This window comes from Talaromyces stipitatus, genomic scaffold (assembly GCF_000003125.1).
Source record: "Talaromyces stipitatus ATCC 10500 scf_1105507295527 genomic scaffold, whole genome shotgun sequence".
In the NCBI taxonomy this organism is placed as follows: Eukaryota; Fungi; Ascomycota; class Eurotiomycetes; order Eurotiales; family Trichocomaceae; genus Talaromyces; species Talaromyces stipitatus.
The window spans coordinates 3085300-3106967 of NW_002990114.1; the positions used below are offsets into that span (position 1 = coordinate 3085300).

Genomic DNA, 21668 nt, shown 5'->3' on the forward strand with positions numbered 1-21668 from the left:
ATATGAATTGTCGTATAATCATGTAATAGACCAAAATCATAAGTCGTCATATGCGAGGAACAGTCTGGGGTCGCATCATGTCGCATGGTCGCAGCACTCGAGCATGTGCTCAATAATGGTTTTATTCATGAGGGAGATGAAGCCAATTCACCCTAAAGCAAATCATCCAAAAGGCGCATCCGTTCATCGATGAGTGGTTGAGTGAGATAGTTGGAGATAAATCTTGGGAAAGATTTAAGCTTACTTCTGAACCCCGATTGGCGCTCACGTCATTGCGATAACCGACGTCATCTATCCATAACAACCACCGAGGAAGTATAGTACGTACATAGGAAAGATAGAAAGAACATTGAATATGTATATTGTGCAGATAATACAATTTTACAAATCATAAAGAGTTATAAGAGCAAGCAAGCCATGCTCAAAGAGAAAAAGTACCTAACCGCACAAGCGCATACGCAATCGCTAGCCCCAAGCGCCATAGAATCGTAACAAACACACATCAACAATTAGTAAACAGAGAGGCGACGGGGGGAGAAGAAAATATATGTATATAATACCGAAGAAATAAAATAATCATCTTGTTTTTCTCTTGTTTTTTGTATATTTCATTGCAATGGCCGTGAACTGCCCATCTCACCATACCGACCACGACTCTTGGTCGTATCATAAGCATTGACAATCCTCATCTGCTGACCACCTTCGTCAGCCTGACTAAACGCATACCCACGCTGTTTGCGCATGCGCTGCACCTGCCGGACCTTGCGGATCGCCTTTTGGAATTGTTCCATTCGAGGCCGGTAGTCTTGCACGTTGTATTTTTGGATTTCTTGAACGTGGTGGTATGGTTGTGGTCGGTACATGCGTTTGGCGTATTTCCAGACAAAGTCGCGCATGAGGCAGATGACTGGCAATAAAGCGGCCATTAGGTAGAATTGTGGGATTGAGAAGACAACGGGGATGATTCCGTGGTATTCGGTGGAAAAGCCGATGGCTGGTGCGGCGAAGCCGTAGGCAGGTAGGAATACGATCCATAGTAGTAAAGAGCCTGGAATCGCAATTAAATGGTATTTGGTCCATGTGTTGGTGATTAGAGATGCTTTCCCGAGCACCGTCACCAGCACGGATGTATACATGGCTGTACCCCAGACCCAGTGACCGGTGGCCATACCATTTTGTTCCTTGAGGTCGTTGTAGAAGATTCCTTCTCCGATGATGTACGCCAGCAATGAGTGGTAGAATCCATTGGCGATCCAAGACCAGAAGTTTGTGATTTTGAAGAACACTCCCTTCTGTCCTAGCTGATAAAGTTGCGGGTAACGATCTAGGAGTCTAGCGGAAACGAACTGATCCACGATACCAAGCGCGAACGGCGGAAGAACGGTGAAGATCACGTTGAAGAAAGTTAATGTCCATGACTCGTAAATAACCTCACCTGAAAAGGCGTTTTGGAACGAGTACTGTTCTAATAGTTAGTAAGCAGTCTAACGAGCTGGACAGTAATACTAACCCAGAATTGTGTCATGTTCAAAGCAATGTTCTTGTAGAATGAGAACAAGATGACCCGACTGATACGATGATACGACCACGAACCATGAACAAGGAGAAGTTTACGCAAAAATCGGAATTGTCCAATAGAGACGTCAGCCGCACGGGCAGCTTGAAGACCTTCGAGACCACTAATACCAACACCCACATGGGCGGCTTGGATCATAGAGACGTCGTTGGCTCCATCACCAATGGCTAGAAGAAGTGCTTTTTTATGGCGTTTGACGAGCTTGACGACAAGAGCTTTTTGAAGGGGAGAAACTCGACTATCATATATCATTAGTCATGTAATAAAATGAAATGTCAAGACACCTACCAGCAAATAACCGCTTTACAAAGAACAGCCAAATCCAAAAAGAGCTTTTCCATGTCCTTCTCAAGGGCAAAGGTCAACGATTTACCATCGATAATCAATGCAAGAGGCTCCATCTCGCTACCAGCACTGAGTTGACTCTGAGCCGCTGATAGTTTCTTCGTCAAATTTTCTCTTGTTGCAGAGGCGTTCTCCTCGTTAACAATCAAAAGCGACATATCTTCCGAAATCAATTTGCAAGACATGCCAATATTGATCGCGGTTTCCTGTCTATCACCCGTCAAGACCCAGACCTTGATACCGGCCTGCTGGAGAGTGTGGATCGTATCGGGTACGCCATCCTGCAGTCTGTCCTCAATAGCCGTGGCTCCAAGAAGGTAAAAATCCTTTTCAATGAGCTCCGAAGCCTTGTCAAGTTCTTCCTGACGGTTACCGCTGACTGTTGTGGCAGCCTTTTCGTGAATTTGAAGCCATTGCTGGAACTCGTCTTCGGGAACCTCGCGCATTGCCAAACACAGCGTTCGCAAACCTTCAGTAGCGTATTCCTCCAGATGCTGTAACGTTGCTTCGACAATCGGGTTATCCGGGTGAAGACGTTCCAAAATCACTGTATCGGCACCCTTGCAGAATACCCTGACTTTGCCATCGGGACATCGATAGACAGTGGACATTCTCTTCCTTGTTGAGTTGAACTCGCACACCGCCAACAATTCATATTCGTATTCTTGGCCATTCACCATGATTTGCACAGTTCGTGGCTTACGGTTCGTAAACTGATATCCAAGCATGACAGCACCTTCGACCAATGCACCCTCGTCGGGAGAGGCAGCCTGATATTTGATTTCGCCAGGCCTGTCATCTCTTCTTTCAGGAATAACAGTGTGACAAATTGCGAGTAACGCCAAAAACTGGTGAATGATCTCCGCGGTTGGGTGGGATTTGAGGTTCTCCTGCAGCTGTTTAAAATCGTGAATGCCAAGTTCATTACCTGGACCTGCTTTCCTGTCTTCAGGGATATCACCACCGTATTGAATACCACCGATCGAACATTGCTTGAACTCCATCATATTGCAGGTCAAAGTTCCTGTTTTGTCCGAAAATATATACTCAATCTGGCCGAGTTCTTCAACCAATGAGGACGTTCGGCATGTTGCTGGAGTATCCGTCTTATCGTAGTAAATATCCAAATCAGAATTGATGAGAAGAGCCTGAAAGTACTTGACAATTTCGATCGTGACGAACAGCGAGATCGGAACCAAATTCGAGAACAAGACCCAGTTGGTCGCAATATCCATGAAGAACTGCTTCACGACATTGTAGTTACCGTAGTTCAAATATGTCAACTTATCGCCGGATGTCTTGCGAGTAATTAAATCACCGACTGATGTAATGACACTCAAGGTAATGAGGATGGCGACTAAGATCAAAATCTGCAAGTTAACGGTATGCTCAACAGCTGTTCGTTTAATAGGAGTGGCAGTAGCGTTTCGCATCAACTTCGTCTCGTGACCAGTAAATACAACAACTCCGTGAATCCAGGGTGTGTTGCGGAGGGTAGCACCACGAAGAAGAAGCTGTTCTGGTGTCAATGGAAGCTCTTTTTCGCCTCCACCAGCATGCATAGTCATTGTGGCCTCGTAAGTATAGAGACTACTGTTGGGCTGCTCGGACCGAAGCCGTCCACTGAGTCTGCTGAGATCGCTAGGGTTGACAAGATGTGCCGTTTCTGGAATAGCTTGTTTGACTTTGAGGTTGGTCTCACCATCGAGGTTCGCGGTTTCAATATAGCATAGACCTTCAGGTTCGGAACTCGCCAGGAGGACAAGATCCGCCGGGAACGGTTGCTCAGACTCCACACGGACGATATCACCGACGGCGACATCCAACCATTTGGTTTCTTGAAATTGTGAGCCCTTGAGGACTAGAGCTTTTGATGTATTCAAGGAAGTGTCAGAAGACCTTCGCTTATAGTCTTCCACCAGCTCCTTGATAGCCGACACCAACAACACAAGACATAATGGTACGATTGTGGTATATCGATTCGTGGGCGTGACATTCGGAATCTGTTGCAGACAAGCGGTAAACAAGAAAAACAAGTTGGCGTATTTGGAGAACTGCTCGTAAAGGAACTTAGGTATAAAAGTAATGACGTTGTACTTGGCTGTCGAAATATGATTGTCGACGTATTTTTGCGAAGAATTAGCAGGCGCATTGTTGAGCATGATAATTCTTGGTCCGAGAGTTGATGGATCGACTTTTCTTCTCCCAAATCTAAAGCCCGAACTTTTTTTCTTCGCCTTTTGGACGCTACTATCGTCTTCGAGTCTTGAACCCCGAGCCCCAGCTTCTGTTAAGGGGAGATCCATTTCCGAATACTCATTACCCATACCGAGCATGTTCTTCGCTCTGCCCATCAGCCCACCGCCCAAGCCCAAAATACTATTTCGTTCGTGTTGTTGCCGTAACCGACCACTTGATATATTCTCATCCATATCATTGTAATAACCGTGCATGTGCTCATCTTCGTAATCATCGATGTCCGAATATCTATGGAAATTACTCAAGCCCGACGTCTGTGAATATGTGCGATGCGCGGGTGCGCCGAGATATGGGTCACTTCCGGCTTGATGCTCAACTTGCAATCCAGCGGTTGGATGCGCTCCAGTGCCCGCTGGATGTCTGCCTCCAACAAAATCATCGTAAGAAACTGACGGTCGCGGTTGGTCGGAGTCATCGATATTATATTGCTCTAGAAGATGGCTGTCGTCTACCGGTGGACGTTGGCCAGTGTTGTAAACGGGCGCGTTGGACTCATCCAGCTGCAGCAAGTCGTCGCCACCATTCCCGCCAGCGGATGGATGACTTCCAGGAGGCCGACCGCTGGCCATCGTACGATGGGCGAGCTGACAGCCTTGTAACTATCGCAGGCGAGAGGGAAAAGGGTGCGAAAAATCAGAAGTGCCCCTGAAGCATTGGTGCCGAGATCGAGATAAAGATCGAAAGGTTGTTGTTTCAGTTGAGGTGGTCGCAAAGGAGAGGTTGAGAGGATGGCGAAAGATAATCTATTGCCTCGACTGTGACGCTTAACAGTCAGAACAATTTGTCAGTGAAGAAGTCTCGTAAGATATGATTTTACTTGCACAGATCTCATTTGAAGATGTGTCTCAGCTGTGTCCAGCAACTAAAGTTGCGTCTCCGTGCAAATACTTAGCTTAAAGCTGCAGTTCTCAGGGAGCCAATCAGCACTCCTCACTGGGGCATTAACGTCTAAGCCACTTTTGGATCTCGACGCTGTATTGAATGTGTAATATTACAGTGCATTCCACTTTTTGCTGCTATTCACTGGCACTATCCGCGTATTGCAATCGCCATAGCATGAAAGGCATACCAGTCAATACATACGTCCTACTTTTCATTGTGCTTGTCCACGCAGTGTCATTACTCTGAACATGTCGCCAAGTTGAAAAAAGAAACAGCCGACTGTTTCCTGTTTATATTATATCCACTGCTAAAAAGCCGTGCATTCTATAAATACACTGATCTCATCACCATTGCAGCAAGAATGAGTATGCCGCCACGAGTTTCATCGGGTGGTTGCCATCCAGGCAGCTGTGAAACTGCTTCAAACAAGGGGCATAGCCTCCACGAACAATCTTGGAGGGGTGATCCATCCGGAACCCGGCGGCTGATTTGCGGCAGCTTGTCATGCTGCTGACACGAGGGGTTTACACAACCAACTTCTTATGATGTCTTGTATAAATTGTTTGATGTCTTATCCTTCACGATCATTCTCCGCATTGGCTTCCGAAGCACGGTTCACCTTTGCGCGCCGAGCCAGGTCAGCTTCGAGCGCTTTACTTATTATGCCGTTGATTTCGAGTACTTTCTGTTGCGCAAGGTTTGTTTTGTTGATGACTTCGAGCGCACTGACCGGACTGCCAGCGGCCTTGTATACTGCACATGTTTCGCCGGTGCTGTTGAGCGCAATTATAAGGTCGCCTTCAGATGCTTGTTCCTCTTTGCGGGTGGCATCTAATATGAGAACCTTTCCTTCGTGGAAAGATTGGAATGTGATTGATAATGGCTTGTGGGTAATGTTCAATGGTACCGGCACTCGTTCGTTGATGCCGAAGACCCTGACCTGACCGTCCTTGACCTCGATATCTGGTCGTCGAAAATGCTGTAGACCAGCCATGATGCCAATGCAGGCCGAGTCGATCAGATTGCCGTCGTAGTCGGTTACATGTACATCGGCCCGTATATTCCAGCAGCTTTTGCCTTTTAAAATGCATAAAGATTCCGTATCCAACGCATTGGAGTGACGAATAACACGGTCAAGTACTCGCGACACGTAAGTTTCGAGCTCGTTTTGTCTTGGGACGTATTAGCAAATTATCCAGCCTCGCCGAGTGAGTTTCATATCGTACCGAAGATTTTCCCAAGCAGGAGATCCCATAGCAGTAAGTTCCATGGCTATCAGAAAAGTACCGTCGCTTTGGCGGTCATCGCGGGGTCTGGATACTTCGGCCGATATGCGCACAACCAAACTAGAGATAGATGGGATGAGTATGTTACCATCGAACATCAGAAAGAAGTGACATGCCTTGTCTGTCCAAGCTGAACTTTAACATGCCCATATTCTTCGCCAAAGGTTACTGAGAGAGGACGAAAAGTGTCGGCGTTGCGTCCGTCAAGACGGATATTCTCAAGCAAAGCTTCGAGAATGAATTCTCGCTCCGCTACGGACAGCGGGGTTTCTTTTGACATGTCGTTTGTAATAAAATGAGAGTTTGAGCCTAAATAGCAGATCAATTGCAGTATTGCACAGATAGCATTATTGAGAGTCGCAATAGCCAAAGGGCGTGAGTGATAAAGCTCCAAAGAACTTTTTGGCGGCAGATTATTAAATTACATTTGCGGCCTGGACGGTGTTAGCCAATCACTCCGAGGCGGTGAAAGTCGCTCTTGTTGCTTCCGCATAACTATCACATCTCACTTCGGCCTTACAGCAACCTTTAACTAAATATACAACCACAATCCATCGAGATGACTACAGGTAAGCTCTCGCTTGAGGATATTACGAAGTCTTCCTTGTGCTAACGTTTACAGCGCACCGTCCCACATTCGATCCGGTAATGAACATTTGCCCCATTTCAAAGTGTCAACATTAACCCAGCCCAGGCCCAAGGCAAAGAGGCCCTTCGTGGTCCAGCTTACCATCAACGACTCCTGCCTGCTTATATGCACCTGAAAACTCGGTATGCGCATGTTGACGCCCAGATGACATGACTTACAGCTAACACAACACAGTCAACCAGGTCAAGGCGGCGCGGCCGATCAACCACGCGATCTACGAGCAGAATTGTTAGCCGCCGAAGCTGCGCATTTCGCAAAGACTAAGGGTGTTACAAATGAATCGCCTGCCGAACCAGTTCCGAAACTCAAGCGGGATCTTGAGGAGGATAGAGAAGCCAATCTTGATGCAGAGGATATAGAGGCCAAAAGGCGGAGGATACTTGAGGAAACAAGGGATATAGACGCGGATTCGGTGGGGTCAGATTCGGACAGTAGTGAAGAAGAAAGGTATATTGATTACCTGTGTGTGCGCTTTTATGGACCGGCATGTTCTGACTATCTATTCAGTGACGACGAAGAAGATGAAGCCGCAGAACTCATGCGCGAACTCGAAAAGATCAAACAAGAGCGACAAGCACAAAAAGAAAAAGAGGTCAGTCACACAATCACTGCCATTCTGCGTCGGCGGCTAATATTTATGGGTTTAGGAACGCGAAAGAGAAGCCCAAGAACAAGAGCAGCGAGAGTACGATATTGCGCGCGGCAATCCATTACTGAATCCGCAGGACTTTAATATCAAGCGTCGCTGGGACGATGATGTTGTCTTCAAGAATCAAGCGCGTGGTAGTGAAGTCAAGAAAGGGCCGGAGTTTGTTAACGTAAGTAATGCCCTTGACTGGATGAAATCGTATGCTCATTTATTCTAGGATCTGCTACGATCGGACTTTCATAAACGATTTATGGTGAGTTGTCTCCTAGAGAATGTATGATGTTCGTGGTTTCTAACTGGAGATATAGTCGAAGTATGTACGATGATTGCATGATGGCTTGTATGGATTGTATTGGCGTTTTAGATCGAATGGATTTTATCTCTGTACATGATAGTTCTTTCTAGCATCGACTTCTTACTGAAGCAGTTCATCCTATCTGACCATTTTCATCTTCATATGTTCTTCACCGCCCGGTACACCGCTAGGTAACACCGGCAGTAACCATTATCTCCAAGTCAACTCTCAAGACTTCATCAACCCATCTCCAACACTAACATGCATATCGCTACAGTCGTCAACAATGGACTCCCAAGCTACCAGCAAAACTCTACACAGTAAGTAAGTTCCTTATCATCCTGGTCAGCTTAACAACACAATCTAATCATCCTTTTCCCGCGCAACAAATGCGGGGAAATGCTCTAATACAGATCGCATCAACACCGATATAACGCAGTTACTACAACGATTTGAGAATATACTCGCGCCTTCGAGGGTCGGTTTTTTCGAGAATTTAAGATGATAAATTATTTACAAGCTGGATATAAGTTAACCGAACCGGAGAAAAAACAGGTCGAAAATTCAGAAAATGCCAACACAGCCGTTGGTGTTTATAATCTAAACGTTGAAACGACTGCTCTCGTTAGTCGTCTTCTTTCCATTATTATCTTCCCTCTGCATTCTATTCTTTAATCGATCAGCTCTGATTTATATCCCCGTTGTTCAAACCAGATCCGCGCCGCTGAAGACCTCCTCTCGCTCACGCGCTACATGAAGGAAGCATGGCTCTTTGAAAAACTCAATACAGTCGGCGAAGATGAACATGATAAGCGACGGAATCAGAAGTTGGAGGAAGATGTAGCAGGTGTCAGGGAGGCGGTTCAAAGGGGACTTCTTGGGGATAATGATACCAATGGGGAGGGGAAGTGAACGCCGTCTCCTCGTTTTGACTTTTGAGGTTCTTGTTTGCGACCTGACGAATCGAATCTCATGGGTGTATCTTTGGGTTGATAATTCCTGGTATTGGCGTCAGGGTACATGGATACAGGCGTTTGTGCATCGGGCAATTAAAAGCGGCATTATGAATAGAAAACTGAACATGGCAGACACTCAAAACTGAGCTGGATTTTGATCGATCTTTGACTGAGTTTTCAATTCTCTAAACTTGACGCATGCAGTTCGTGGTTATGGACGTTTTTTATCGACTGCCATTGTACTTAATCGACATACGAAATCAATAAAGGCAAATAAATGGCAACTTGAAATAGGAGAGAGGAACATAGAATCTGATGTATGTAAATAGCATCGGTAACTTAGGGCTAATTGATAGGGCTTATCGCCTTCCCCGCGCCACGTCCAGACGCATTCCTCTTATCTGAACTTCAATTTTTCCAAATCCTCACAATTCCAGACGACGCTCGATTAGCAAGATACCCCCGAAAGAAAGCTATAACCGTAATCACACAATCGACCTATCAAACAAACGCAACAGGGAAAAGAGAATAAATGTCTCTCCCACCATCCTCAGACCCAGACTCACTCCAAATGAAAACCCCATTAACACTCGTCGTCGCCACAACACCCATCACTCGACCACCAGGATCGTCCAAAAAACCAATCCTCGGTATAGGATTAAATGGGACCTTACCATGGCCCAGGATAAAATCTGATATGAACTTTTTTGCGCGCGTTACTTCGCGTCCTCCCTCATCTGGAGATGGTAGTGGTAGCGGTAACGGGAAAGAGAAGATAAATGCAATAATAATGGGTCGAAAGACGTATTATTCCCTCCCGAAAGGACTTCGACCGCTCAAAGATCGCTTGAATGTCATCATCTCAAGGGACGAGCATGGAACCGTGTCAACAGAAATACATCAGGATCTAACACGACAAAAAGAGAAATCCCGCACCGACGGCAAGGAAGATAAACGAGATGCCTTTGTCGCACACAGTTTCGACTCTGCGCTAACCCAACTTTTCGATAAGCACCGTCGGCAGGATTTGGGGTATGTGTATGTCATTGGTGGTGGGGAGATATATAAATCTTCTTTGGAGTTGGAGGTATCGTTGTCTTCAAAGATTGTGCAGAGGATTTTGATGACGAGGATTAAGAGGAGGGATGGTGAGAAGTATGAGTGTGATACTTTCTTCCCGCTTACGGATGAGGATCTATCTACTTCGACGGGTGGTGAAAAGGGGTGGAGACGGGTGGGTGTTGAGGAGGTTGAGGGGTGGGTTGGGGAGAGTGTTAAGGAGGATTGGACTGAGGAAGGGGAGGTTGCGTTCAAGATTGAAGGGTATGAAAGGGTTTAATCATTACTTTTGTATAATATTGAAAAATGCTATGCAGTTCGTATATAGACAGTTATGCAGACATCTATATACTATTTGATGCATCGAAACAAAACGCCATGGCTCGTATGCGGACGTAAACGGGAATCTGATATGACCTCAAATGCAAGAAATTAAGACTTCCCAAGCTCCCTCATGTGCTTCACGAATTGCTTCTTATGAACTAGTCCCTGGAACTTGCCATCTTGCAGAACACACACGTATCGAAGACCTAGTTTGACGAAACATTGATAAACCAAATCTAGTGGTGAGTGAACGTCGAGAGCAACAGGAGACTATGTCCGTTAGTTTTGGACAGATTGAACGTAATGAAAGGAAGCATACCGGATCAATGTAAATCGTAAAATCATGCACAATACTATTCGTCTCACCATCCTCGTTATAGGGCTCAGGCCAATTCTGATGGTCGGGAGACATGATGCAGAATTCCGCATATTCATCCTCAAGTCCATCCAATGCAAACTCAAGATCGGTGGCTGCAATCATGCCTACCAATACTGTATCTCGCACAATCGGTAGGCCGCTATCGAGTTCACCGGCCATGAGCAGGTAGTCAAGTTTTCCGCGCAGATCCTTGGCTCTGACGAGTGGGGAGTCAGTGATATCGATGGTTCGGTGGCGGCCTGTGGATCGACTGAGGTCACCCAACGTCTGGTCCGTGGCTGGATGACTGCCTTTGTTATCAAGGAATGGGTAATCATTCATATCGGTAAGCAAGTCCTATGTCACGTTAGTATTTCTTTCCAAGACCCGGTCGAGTTTCACTTACATAAATGCTCCGCGGCTCAATAGCATCAGCCGTCCACTTGGCGCATAGAATAGAAATGCAGAATGGTAGCACATGATTCAAGCTGCCAGTCAATTCAAAGCAAATGACAGCCAGCGTCACTGAAAGTCGAGTAACGCCACACATGGTCGCTCCCGCAGCTACCATCGCATAGACGCCAGGTGTGACACATGACTCAACGCCGGGAACAGCAGGACAACTGGCAAAAAGAAACAAGTCCGGGTATGAAACCACAAAATATTGTGTCAAATGTCCAACGATCCGTCCCATCAGGCCGCCAACAACCATGGAAGGAACGTATATACCAGCTGGGACCTTTATTCCAAAGGTAATGGTTGTCAACAGGCTCTTGACCACAAAAGCCACGAGCAGATACTTCACCACCTCCAAAATATCCTCCTTCTCGTTTGGACACAGACCAGATTTTGTCACGCCGGTCGGATCGCATGGTGCCGTGAGTTCTTCAAGAAGCTCGGCCACAGCTAGCTTGGTATAGCGGTTCCAGAAGCTCACGACTCCTGTAAGAAAGGCCACCAGAACAACTTCCAAAATAGGTGCTCGTTTGATCACTGGGATCCGACGGAATGATCTAGCCCAGATATTCGTGGCTTTGATAAACAGGGCACCTAGGACTCCACCTAGGATACCTAACAGAATAAAAAGTCCCATCTCGAACATCTCCCAATCAGAGACGTATCGTACCTGAAACGGCACGATCTTGCCTGTACCGTAGGGATTGAGGAATTTGAGGGATAATGCGGAAGCCTTGAAATTGTTAGAATCAAGGTTATTTCACTTTATCTGAGATTAAAACTTACAATGCAGCAAAAGAATGTTCTAAACAAGGTCTTTGGAGGGAAATAATAGCTTCAGACAGTCAGTATCCGAAAAGATTCTTGACAGAGGGGATACATACCTCACTTCTTCCAGTCCAAAAAGAACACCTCCAATAGGCGCTCCAAAAGCAACTGCCACACCGCTGGCTGCGGCAGCTCCAAGAACTTCTCGGCGTTTGGCATCGTTGGTGTGATACTTCTTAAACCCACGACTGCAAATGTTGCCCACGCATGTTGCAATGTGTACATAAGGCCCTTCTTTGCCCAAGCTCATACCAGACGAAATGGCCAAGATCAAAGCAAAAGTCTTGAACATAAGAGTCTTCAATCCCAAATACCCGTGCAAAACAAAGCCGCTCAAAATAACTTTGACCTCTGCCACTCCACTGCCAGCAGCAGAGTAGTAGATAGTGGCTGGCTTACTTCGCAGTCTGGTGTAGTATCCACTGGGACTTCTAGGACCGTCACTGCTCTCTGCACCTAGGTTCTCGTCCAATGTGGACAGAGCGATTGTTGAAGGTATAACCGTTTTTGTGAACATGGTAAGTCCACATGCACCCATAGCCATTAAGATGGCCCAGAAAACGTAGAAAATAAAGTCCACCGAATCATTATCGAATCGAGAGAACCCCACTATTTGTGACCACGAATTCCATGCGTCGCATGATCTCTCACCGCCGCAGCAATCTCTACGGGTCGTAAACCAAGACGTTGTGCAAATTCCGTCCTTTAACTCGAAAACATGCTTATCGACAATATCCACAAAATAGGCAATGGCTGCAGTAATACAACCGATGACGGCTACGAGAATCCATCCTTGGGCACCATCGAACAGGGCAAGTAACCGGCCACGAAAGTCCTTGCGACTCCGCAACTCCCGCAATCGAATGCCGTCCTTGATACTGTCATGAACCCAGTCAATAGACGTAAACTGATCGTACCATAGGCGTTCATCTAAGAACGACGATCCCTGCATGACATCTTCGTTCCAGTCTTTGGGTGTATCGTCCGCCTGAGCCTGAGTCTGAGATCTAGAACCAACCGGAAATCGCGCTGAAGCTCTACGGCTATGATGCCGGGACCGGCGAAGCGTACCTCCTGTGGTGTTGTATCGGAAGAACGTATCCGGTCTCGATGCGGTACCGTAGGTTGTTCGGCGGGAGTCATTTCCGAGCAAGCTATCATTTTCGTGTGCTGGAAACCGACGTCGATAAGTGGGAGAAACTGGAGCTGTTACTGGAGCGCGGTAATGCTCATAGTCATCGGAATCATCGTCATCGTGCGTGCTTGTAGGAGGGTCATAGGCTGAGCGAGGCATACTGTTGATAACGGCGGGTACGATGTCCCGTTGAATAGAGGATGTGAGGCTAGAACTGCATGTTTCTTTGTCTTTCAGGACTCCGAAGGACGATAAAGATAGACGTCTATATCGTCTGGGTACGACGATGTTGTCGTTCTTTCGACCAAAAATCGAGAGGTTGATAGGTTACGTCAGCCCGCTTTTGGTGCTCCTTGAAGGTAAACAAACACGCGAACTGCTCTCCGCAGCGGTCTGATAAATGGAGCCTTTTATTGAATGACAGAACGATGGAATGATAGAATCAAAAATCAAGAGAAATCAAATGAATACTGTCCATGTCCATACAGACGGGAGACCACCAAGGTAAAGCACTAAAGGCAAAGGTCGTTGGATCCTTAGGCTAAGAGCATCGGGATTGGTCAGTCGGCGAGCCTCGCATCATCTGACAGGCCCACCTGGTACAGTCAGTCATTCTCGCGGCCATTCAGTATTCTTAGAACATAATATAGTATGGGGAATAACCATAGTTGAGACGAAACAGAGTCATGTAAAAGTAAATATTCACTTCGTGTGATCATTCATCGTGGCCACGGGGATATGTGTGTGTGCCTCAGGTATAAACTGTGACGCCTGAGTCCTCAGGTGTCAATTCCCGGAACGGAACAACATCTCTCCATCTCCCAATCAAAAGACTCGAAGAACTTCATCAATCTCCATTTATTCTCCATGGGGTTGCTGGGATCACTTTCCATTCATCCGTCCATCCATGCTTCTAATCTTACTCGGTTGCATTGACTGCATACAGCCAGCGGCTAGACATGCATGTGCAGCTGATCTATCTCATCTGCAACTAATTGGCACCGCACGGCAAAACTCGCATTTACCGAATGAATATGAACTAGTTAGTAGTTGGTTTTTCAATTTACATAAATCGCATTTTCGGTTTCTGTCTTGATGCGAGTATGGAATTGGCCTATCTGCACACGCGGGAAATTTTTCCCGGGATCGTGCCAATCAGAATCTATTATGGAGGGACAATTATTGGGTTGGTTTTGGTGTTGTAGATTGTACGAGAGCTTTGTTGTAGTTAAACTGAGTACCTACGAAGAGGTTAGTTAGCTTTGAAGAATCTTAAGCATCAATTTCCCCGCTACAAATGCGGGCATCCGACCAGACTGAAAATTTTGACTTTTAAAAGTCTAGACGCCTCCGGAAAAACTCAAGTCTCTTTCCAGAACTAGAAAAACCGCTTGGGAACACATGCAGGTCAGTGCTCTTCGATTGCCGTCGTGCATTTAGAGACCATTCCATCTGATTGTGATCGTCCCATCTTCTATAGTGCATATGAAGTACAGGTACGTACCCAGCAGATCGGATTGACCAGTATACCGGATACTGTCACTGACTAGTTAGTCATTGCTAGGTTCGTGGTGATCCAGGTACATGTCAACTGGTACATCCGGCAAACTTTGGTATACGGAGACCAAAAAAAGGAAAGAAACTTCTAACCATCTAGCCCATCTAGATCCCTCTATCTTTTACCCTGATCACCTTTTTTCGTCAGACCTCCTCAACATTGTTTTTTCCTTCTTTTCTTTTTCTATATACCTGAACGGGATAATAGTCAATAATCAATACCCCTGCCGGGATTTATACTCGCAATACGGATTGTCTGCCCAGGATATCTTTATCCTTTCATTTGCCATTCGACTCTCACACACCATACTCCAGAAACTCGCATACATTCTGGACGGAGATACCCTGCGACAATAGGAAAGGAGCGCATGAACTATATATTACGTACAGGTGACAGGTATAAATAGGGCTCGGAACGACAGTCTGAGAACAATAGGATTTAAATCTCCCAAATGTCAACAGCTCCGTCGGCAAATATGCCTTCTCCTCCTCCATCACAGAATGGACGGCCAAAATATGACCAATTCATGATTTTCGGGGATTCAATAACCCAGTTCTCGTATGATCAGCGGCTAGGCTTTGGGTTTGGTGCTGCTCTAGAGAGTGGTGAGTACACTTCCGGGGTTCAAATCTGCTTTGAAAAAGGTCAGAGAGCTCTAACACGTTCGGTTTACTAGACTATGCTAGACGTCTCGATGTAGTCAATCGAGGATTTAGGTATGATCTCTAAATGGCAATATTCGGTTATTGGAACTACAGACTGACAAGTGTAGTGGGTATACGACCGCAAATGCCAGAGTTCTGTTTCCACAGATATGGCCTACATTACAGGAAGGTCGAGTCCGGTTAATGGTGATTACCCCTGTCTTTGCATAATTATGTTTATCTATGAATTGACAATAGCACAGACAATATTCTTCGGCGCAAACGACGCCGTGTTGCCACCGCATGCGCAGCAAGTTCCACTTGACCAGTACAAGGAGAACCTCAAATTCCTCATACAGCACCCATCAGTCAAGGAGCACGGCACTAAAATCATTATTCTGACCCCTCCACCAATCAATGAGTACCAATTACAGTACTTTGACGCAGAAAAGGGCTTTGATACCCCCAGTCGAACAGCTGCCAACACCAAGCTGTACGCTGATGCGTGTCGTGACGTTGCCCAGTCGCTTGGAGTGCCCGTGGCTGATATTTGGATGGCGATTATGAAGTCGACTGGGTGGGAGACTGGGCAGCCGCTGACTGGTTCCAAGGAGGTCCCTGCAAACCAACAGCTGGCGAGTATGCTGACTGATGGTGTGTCGTTTCCAGCTGATGATAAAGTCTAGATGGTTTGCTAATTTTTCGAGTATAGGTCTGCATTTCACCGGTAATGGGTATAAAGTCATGTATGAAGAAGTCATGAAGACGATACGGGCTACCTGGCCTGAAGAAGCTCCGGAGAAACTGCCAGAGGTTTTTCCACCCTGGAACATTGCTCCGAAATGAGTTTGATCAGAGTTCATGGATAATGCAGTACTTGGCGGTTTTTAAAGCGGTTAAGTTATTGGCTGTAATGATTGCTCGTTTCACCTTCTCGTGTACCTACTTGGACTTGATAACGATCACTGAGTGGATGTGTGTTCGTTGAAGAGGCTCTATATGATTGGCACTTGTTTGCCTAGGTAGCTGACTATGTGATCTCACTCGGGAAGTGGAAATTCCTGATACCCCTAAGTATCCATGGAATGAAACAGCTCGAATGGACTACTGTTTTCTGCTTTTCCCAGCAACTTTGATCCTCTCGGTACTGAAACTTTCGGACTTTTCGAGACATACACCTCAAAGCTTTATTTGCTCCTTTATTGAACTGGTTTTTATCCATACGTATCTAGATATGCGGTACTCTTAATGGAGAGCTGCTCAGAATATTTACCTAGGTAGGTATAAACAACGTCATCTAAATTCGGCTAGGACTCCTAGGTAGTTATATTGTCAGGAATCTCCCGAGGTGGCTACAATGAATCGCTCCAGGGCCAAGTATAGATGTTCAGAGAACCATACTTTGCCGGAAACTTGCCTCGAAATTACCCCATTATAGCATCTCCATCTCCATCGTTTCCGAAACTTGAAGGAAATGTGAAGACTCCCACAATGCTTGATCGTGGATAATGACAATAACACAAGGAAGAGCAGGAAATTGGAGGCAGGGCAACTGCAAAAGTCGTTTGTATTCATCCGTTCTTCAGGTGAATATAAACCCTAGCTGCGAAGCGACAGAACTTCCCACAACCCATTCCAACAGTCAGACCATCCATACAAGTCTACCTAGCACCATCATCTCCTTACTGGACATATTGCAAGCGGTTCCTGCATCAAACTTTCACGCCAAACGAGATCGACAAACATGGAGCCTGAACTTACCACCGATCCCGACGATCGAATCGACCAGGTCGCTCAATACATTACCATACTAGGCAACAAGATCGGCCAACTGGAGCAAAAAGTCAAGAACGTAGAAGGAAAGCTCACCACAATTGACCAAAATCTTGCCCACATCGACAAACGCATCGAAGACATGAGCAAAGATGTCGTTGAGCGAGACGACCAACTCGACACTCAAGATTCGCTCTGGCTCAACGTTCGTGCCGGCGAACTCGACAATGTCTGGGACCAAGTCACCAACGGACATGAAGAGGATGATATCTTCATCACACACGGAGCTGATGTCGAACTCGACATGCGCGTACTCAATCATCTCCATAATACCGACGAAGCTCGATTGGAGACTGCAGAAATCGGCTTTGAGCACTTGTATGGTTACAAATTTGATGGGGATAATGAGGAAATGATCATGGGCTCACCACAGGAGGTTCGTTCGATTATCAATATGCGTGCAAATCTGAAATTTCTTCGTGCTTGGAAGGCCAACTCTACTATGACGGATTACTTGATCGACGTATGCGATGCCATCTTGCAGCGTTGGGGCAATAGGGAAAATGTCTATTATCCGAAGTCACGGTTGAAACAAGAGTACTTGGAGCTACTAAACTCCTACAAGCAGAAGGGGGAAGACTGAATGATAGGAGGTTGCTATGGGGATATCTCTGGATGTTCGACGCTTAGGGCTGAGTAACCCTAAGGCCCAAACAGGCTGAATATTCATCTGAATTGGAATCAATCACACTCTTTTGGGATTTTCCTTCTTATACAGTACATGTACATGTAGAACCTGGCTATAACGAACAGAAAGCCTACCAGTGCCCAAGTCAATATATCTAGAAATGAGTTCAATTTAGGGATAAAGGGCACCCCTGATACATTAATCTATTTAGTATTAAGAAATCATGTGCTCTTCAGTCTTATAATAAGATTTTTAAGCTAATATTAATGGAACTGTGAGCGGCCTTCCTTTTATTATAGCCGGGTTCTACTGCAGACATGGGTCATTTCATGATTAACTTTTAGGCAGCGACAAGTCCTAGACAGTAGGCAACATGACTCATAAATAGACTGCAGAGCCCCTATCTCAAATTAATGGCCATCATCTTATTCTATCTGGCAAACAAACAGAACACAGCGATATCGACTTCGTTTTAGAATTCTGAGACAGTCTCACAATCTGGTCGGATTAAGAGAGGAAAGGCTCGAAGAGGGATTTAACAAGGAAATCGATTTGATCCTCTCTCCATGGAGGATCACACGATGGACGTGGAAAGGGACAGATTTCTCTCGGGGAGATTGAAGCTTGCGGCACTGGATATCTGGGAGTTTATTGAAGAAACAAACGAACAAGAAGGTATTCCAAGGTTGGTTCTATCGACTGGGCGTACGAGTATGTGATATGCGGCTGCGTCAACACTATTGGAGATGGAGTAAAGATATTGGAAACGCTGTCATACAAGGATGCAACTCAGAACTCGTGGACTGCCACTAGTCACATAATGGCTCCCGAATTCAATAATCAATATACCGGTGATGTGGAAGGATAGGATCTTTCTGATGCAACCAAGGACTTTATCAGTGAGACAGAAGATCTGCTGCCCAAGGTACCTACCAAAGCTTCTACCTAAGTATAGCCACACAAGTTGTGTACTCTCGCTGCACTCGAGAGGCAGAAAGGTTGGACTAAGTGTACCTAGGTAAAATAAGTATAGAGAGCTCCAGCTGATGAGAAATATATACTATTGCGATTGTCCTATAATGTATAGGACACCGCTGCCTAGTCAGATGTTTGCAAAATGCCGGGATTTGCTTGGAGGTTCGCAGTCTGTCCTGCTGAAGAAGGAGTGAATGTATACTAGAAGGTTTTAGATGGAAGACTTGCGGATATGGGAGTAGTAGGAAGAAAAGTCATTCCGTTCCGTTCCCTTCCCCACCAATTAGGTAGAATCTAGTAATAAGAACCAATTAGAAAGCACGGATTAAGATGTACCCCGCAAAAAGGTCACATGATCGCTATGGCAGATAGTTCACCCTTCATTACATACACTTCATTCCGTTCAGACATAAAGATCCTTTGCGTATACATTTCGAAACCTGTTCTTCTTCCCCGCTTTGCTTTCGTCTCAGTTCAGGATAATCAGCGCCTATTGAATCGCCGCTCCCATATCTGAAAGAATTACGGAAGTCATTCAAACTGACCCCAAGGAATTATCTCTCTACAGACGTCTGCAACATAACGAAACGAAGAACGCCACATCAGCGACGGTTTCCCAACGCCCATTATCAATAGCTTCTCAAACCACGCTTGCGATCGGCGTCATACTTAGTGGACGAATATTCGAATAAGATTTATCTTGAATGGGCCAACACTCTTAGTGAAGCAGGTCATACAGACGGGGAAGACGGCCTTTTGGCCCGGGCCGTCTCTGAGTCCTGGAGTGAGGGTGATGTGAGGAGGACAAAGGAAAAGGAACGACGTCAAGGAGGCTTTTGTGGATATTTTACACTGCATCGAAACGAATAGTGCTCTCACTTCACTTTAGGATCTGATTGAAAGGAACCGTGGTAATGGATGCGCAGTACCCGTTTGCATCTCGTGAAGATATCTGGCGCGTATTCGAAGAGGTCAAGGATTTGTATTCCACGCAGCTCGAGCACGGAGAGCGGATTTCAAGGCTGGAGCGGCGAAGGGAGGATGACGCTCGGTTGAAGAGTGTATGGGGCCCAATCTCACAGTTTCCCAGCACCATGAATGGCCCACTCACAGGTAAGCATGCCCTTTAGTATTTGCGATAAAATTCCTTCTAATAATATTCCAGAGCCTTCATACACCCCGACCGTTGACGCCTTCAAAGGTTTCGATCAAGGCCATCCTCACAGCATCGTCACGAATATGACTCTAGACAACGACGAGGAGCCACGGAGAGGTGCGTCTAGGGCCAATAGCGTTCGCTTTGATGAAAGTGCAATAAACGGGTATTACGGCCAGGTCAACCGCTCGACGACTGAGCTTCCTATTCGCACGGGAAGCGGAATGAGCAGTCATGCCCTGACTGAGCGTTCTCTGTCTCATCGCTCAGATGGTCGCCAGAGTTCCTCAGGACATTCACATCATTCTGCGCGGACTAATAGCATGGGGATTGACACTGCACGAATAGCAGGCTCAAGTGGCGGGTCGCCTGCAAGCTCGATTATGCCGCCACCCGGGTTGTTTCTGCTGGGACCTGTTCCTTGCATTATTCGTTGCTGGCTGACAACTACATTTTCTAATGACTCGTTACTGTATGCAGCTGTATGTTCCGGCTCATATACGTCTTCTCTCGGCTACGGCTTGATTGAGAAGCTCGGATATGTGGATCAGATCATTATCGAGGAAGGGCTGCGCTACATTAAGCTTCCTGTCTACCTTCCAGAAGCCAGCATTCATCAAACATCCTCTCGTGCCGGCAGTCCCTCGCCTCAGCTTCCCACTGTAACCGTCCGGTTTGTAATCCGAGATGTGGACCCAGAAGACAAGAGCATCCAAATCATCCTTGGAAGTGATGTTCTCCGATCTCACAATGCGGATATTCTCTTCTCACAGGATAAGATTATCATGGTCGATGATGACAGAAACAAGGTTTGTATTCCTCTTGTGCGACCTGAAAATGATGCAGTGTTCAAGTTTCTCAACACTGCCTCTAATGCCTTGCGGGATTTTTATTCCAAACAGCAACAATCACACGACACAGATTTACAAGCAACTGTCAATGGGAGTGATCATGGTACGATTGAGCGACCTGTTTCAAGACCTCAGGCCGGTTCCGTTACGTCTACAAAGGTGGAAGAACTTGTAGATCGCGACCGTAGCTCACGACCTACGACAAGGGACGGCGGCCAATCTGAGACTGGTACTCAATCTGCAAGAGAAGGCAGTGCATCGGTTGATCAAGAAGCGTATCCTGGTATCTCAGCCAAGACAGAGCCTGCTGGACCATGGGGATCATGGCGACGCGCAGATAGCAGTGCTATTGGCATGGCTAAATCGAACCGTGGACGAGCAATGAAGGTTCTACGACCATCAAAATCACTATCCTCCCGTGTTCCATCCACGACCTCTAACCAAGCCAATTCCACTTCTCAACCTGAATCTGCGCCATCTTCCGCTGCATTATATCAAACGGGCGAAAACATATCGGCAGCACAGACGTCTAATCCAGATCTTGTTCATCCTACCCCGAGCCGGAGCGCCAGTTTCAAGTCATCGGGAGATGGCTCATGGCCGACTACTGGCAAGAATCGAGCAAGTAACCCCATAGGAGGAGCATCAGCATTTGGTTGGCTCAATTCTTCGTAGTTTTTTAGTTTCCTCCATTGCTGCTTCTCTTTTATGGTTGCTTTTAGTTCTTAAGTTCGGGCTGGAGATGCATGGAGTACGATAAGCAGATAGTATAGATTACTATCTGATACTATTCTTGACATGAATGTATTCTAGATTTTACACTACGCTTTACAATAGCTAGTAATACTAGTCATGCGCTGATCTGGTTTTCCGCTCGACCGATGAGCTTGTTGAAATAATCTGCTTTGGAAGGTAACTAACTCAGTTAACCAGTCGTATAATAACCCTAACCCTGTTATAAGCTTC

General features: G+C 46.2%; 8 protein-coding genes across 8 annotated transcripts; 5 read left to right on the top strand and 3 right to left on the bottom strand.

Moving 5' to 3' along the window:
• Positions 1-608: 608 nt before the first annotated feature.
• On the bottom strand, positions 609-4749 carry TSTA_091670 (phospholipid-transporting ATPase, putative; the record flags this gene model as incomplete). The annotated part of the gene is made up of 3 exons (XM_002478844.1): positions 609-1460; positions 1511-1814; positions 1865-4749. 3 exons carry the CDS (start codon positions 4747-4749, stop codon positions 609-611), a joined length of 4041 nt encoding a protein of 1346 aa, XP_002478889.1.
• Positions 4750-5633: 884 nt separating this feature from the next.
• Positions 5634-6446, bottom strand: TSTA_091680 (exosome complex endonuclease 2/ribosomal RNA processing protein, putative; the record flags this gene model as incomplete). Its single annotated transcript, XM_002478845.1, has 2 exons — positions 5634-6234; positions 6289-6446. The coding sequence occupies 2 exons, from the start codon at positions 6444-6446 to the stop codon at positions 5634-5636; spliced, it is 759 nt and encodes a 252-aa protein (XP_002478890.1).
• Positions 6447-6907: 461 nt separating this feature from the next.
• Positions 6908-8853, top strand: TSTA_091690 (cell cycle control protein Cwf15, putative; the record flags this gene model as incomplete). The annotated part of the gene is made up of 11 exons (XM_002478846.1): positions 6908-6917; positions 6971-6993; positions 7043-7119; positions 7172-7444; positions 7505-7589; positions 7645-7815; positions 7864-7899; positions 8219-8261; positions 8355-8419; positions 8497-8565; positions 8656-8853. The coding sequence occupies 11 exons, from the start codon at positions 6908-6910 to the stop codon at positions 8851-8853; spliced, it is 1050 nt and encodes a 349-aa protein (XP_002478891.1).
• Positions 8854-9429: 576 nt separating this feature from the next.
• TSTA_091700 (dihydrofolate reductase, putative) lies at positions 9430-10355 on the top strand (the record flags this gene model as incomplete). Its single annotated transcript, XM_002478847.1, has 2 exons — positions 9430-10220; positions 10289-10355. 2 exons carry the CDS (start codon positions 9430-9432, stop codon positions 10353-10355), a joined length of 858 nt encoding a protein of 285 aa, XP_002478892.1.
• A 33-nt stretch (positions 10356-10388) lies between these two features.
• Positions 10389-13216, bottom strand: TSTA_091710 (voltage-gated chloride channel (ClcA), putative; the record flags this gene model as incomplete). The annotated part of the gene is made up of 5 exons (XM_002478848.1): positions 10389-10550; positions 10600-10995; positions 11045-11827; positions 11881-11929; positions 11979-13216. The coding sequence occupies 5 exons, from the start codon at positions 13214-13216 to the stop codon at positions 10389-10391; spliced, it is 2628 nt and encodes an 875-aa protein (XP_002478893.1).
• Positions 13217-15066: 1850 nt separating this feature from the next.
• On the top strand, positions 15067-16105 carry TSTA_091720 (GDSL Lipase/Acylhydrolase family protein; the record flags this gene model as incomplete). The annotated part of the gene is made up of 5 exons (XM_002478849.1): positions 15067-15220; positions 15292-15331; positions 15388-15466; positions 15523-15913; positions 15972-16105. The coding sequence occupies 5 exons, from the start codon at positions 15067-15069 to the stop codon at positions 16103-16105; spliced, it is 798 nt and encodes a 265-aa protein (XP_002478894.1).
• An 898-nt stretch (positions 16106-17003) lies between these two features.
• On the top strand, positions 17004-17675 carry TSTA_091730 (uncharacterized protein; the record flags this gene model as incomplete). Its single annotated transcript, XM_002478850.1, has 2 exons — positions 17004-17555; positions 17577-17675. 2 exons carry the CDS (start codon positions 17004-17006, stop codon positions 17673-17675), a joined length of 651 nt encoding a protein of 216 aa, XP_002478895.1.
• Positions 17676-19609: 1934 nt separating this feature from the next.
• Positions 19610-21377, top strand: TSTA_091740 (uncharacterized protein; the record flags this gene model as incomplete). The annotated part of the gene is made up of 2 exons (XM_002478851.1): positions 19610-19808; positions 19861-21377. The coding sequence occupies 2 exons, from the start codon at positions 19610-19612 to the stop codon at positions 21375-21377; spliced, it is 1716 nt and encodes a 571-aa protein (XP_002478896.1).
• Positions 21378-21668: the final 291 nt, after the last annotated feature.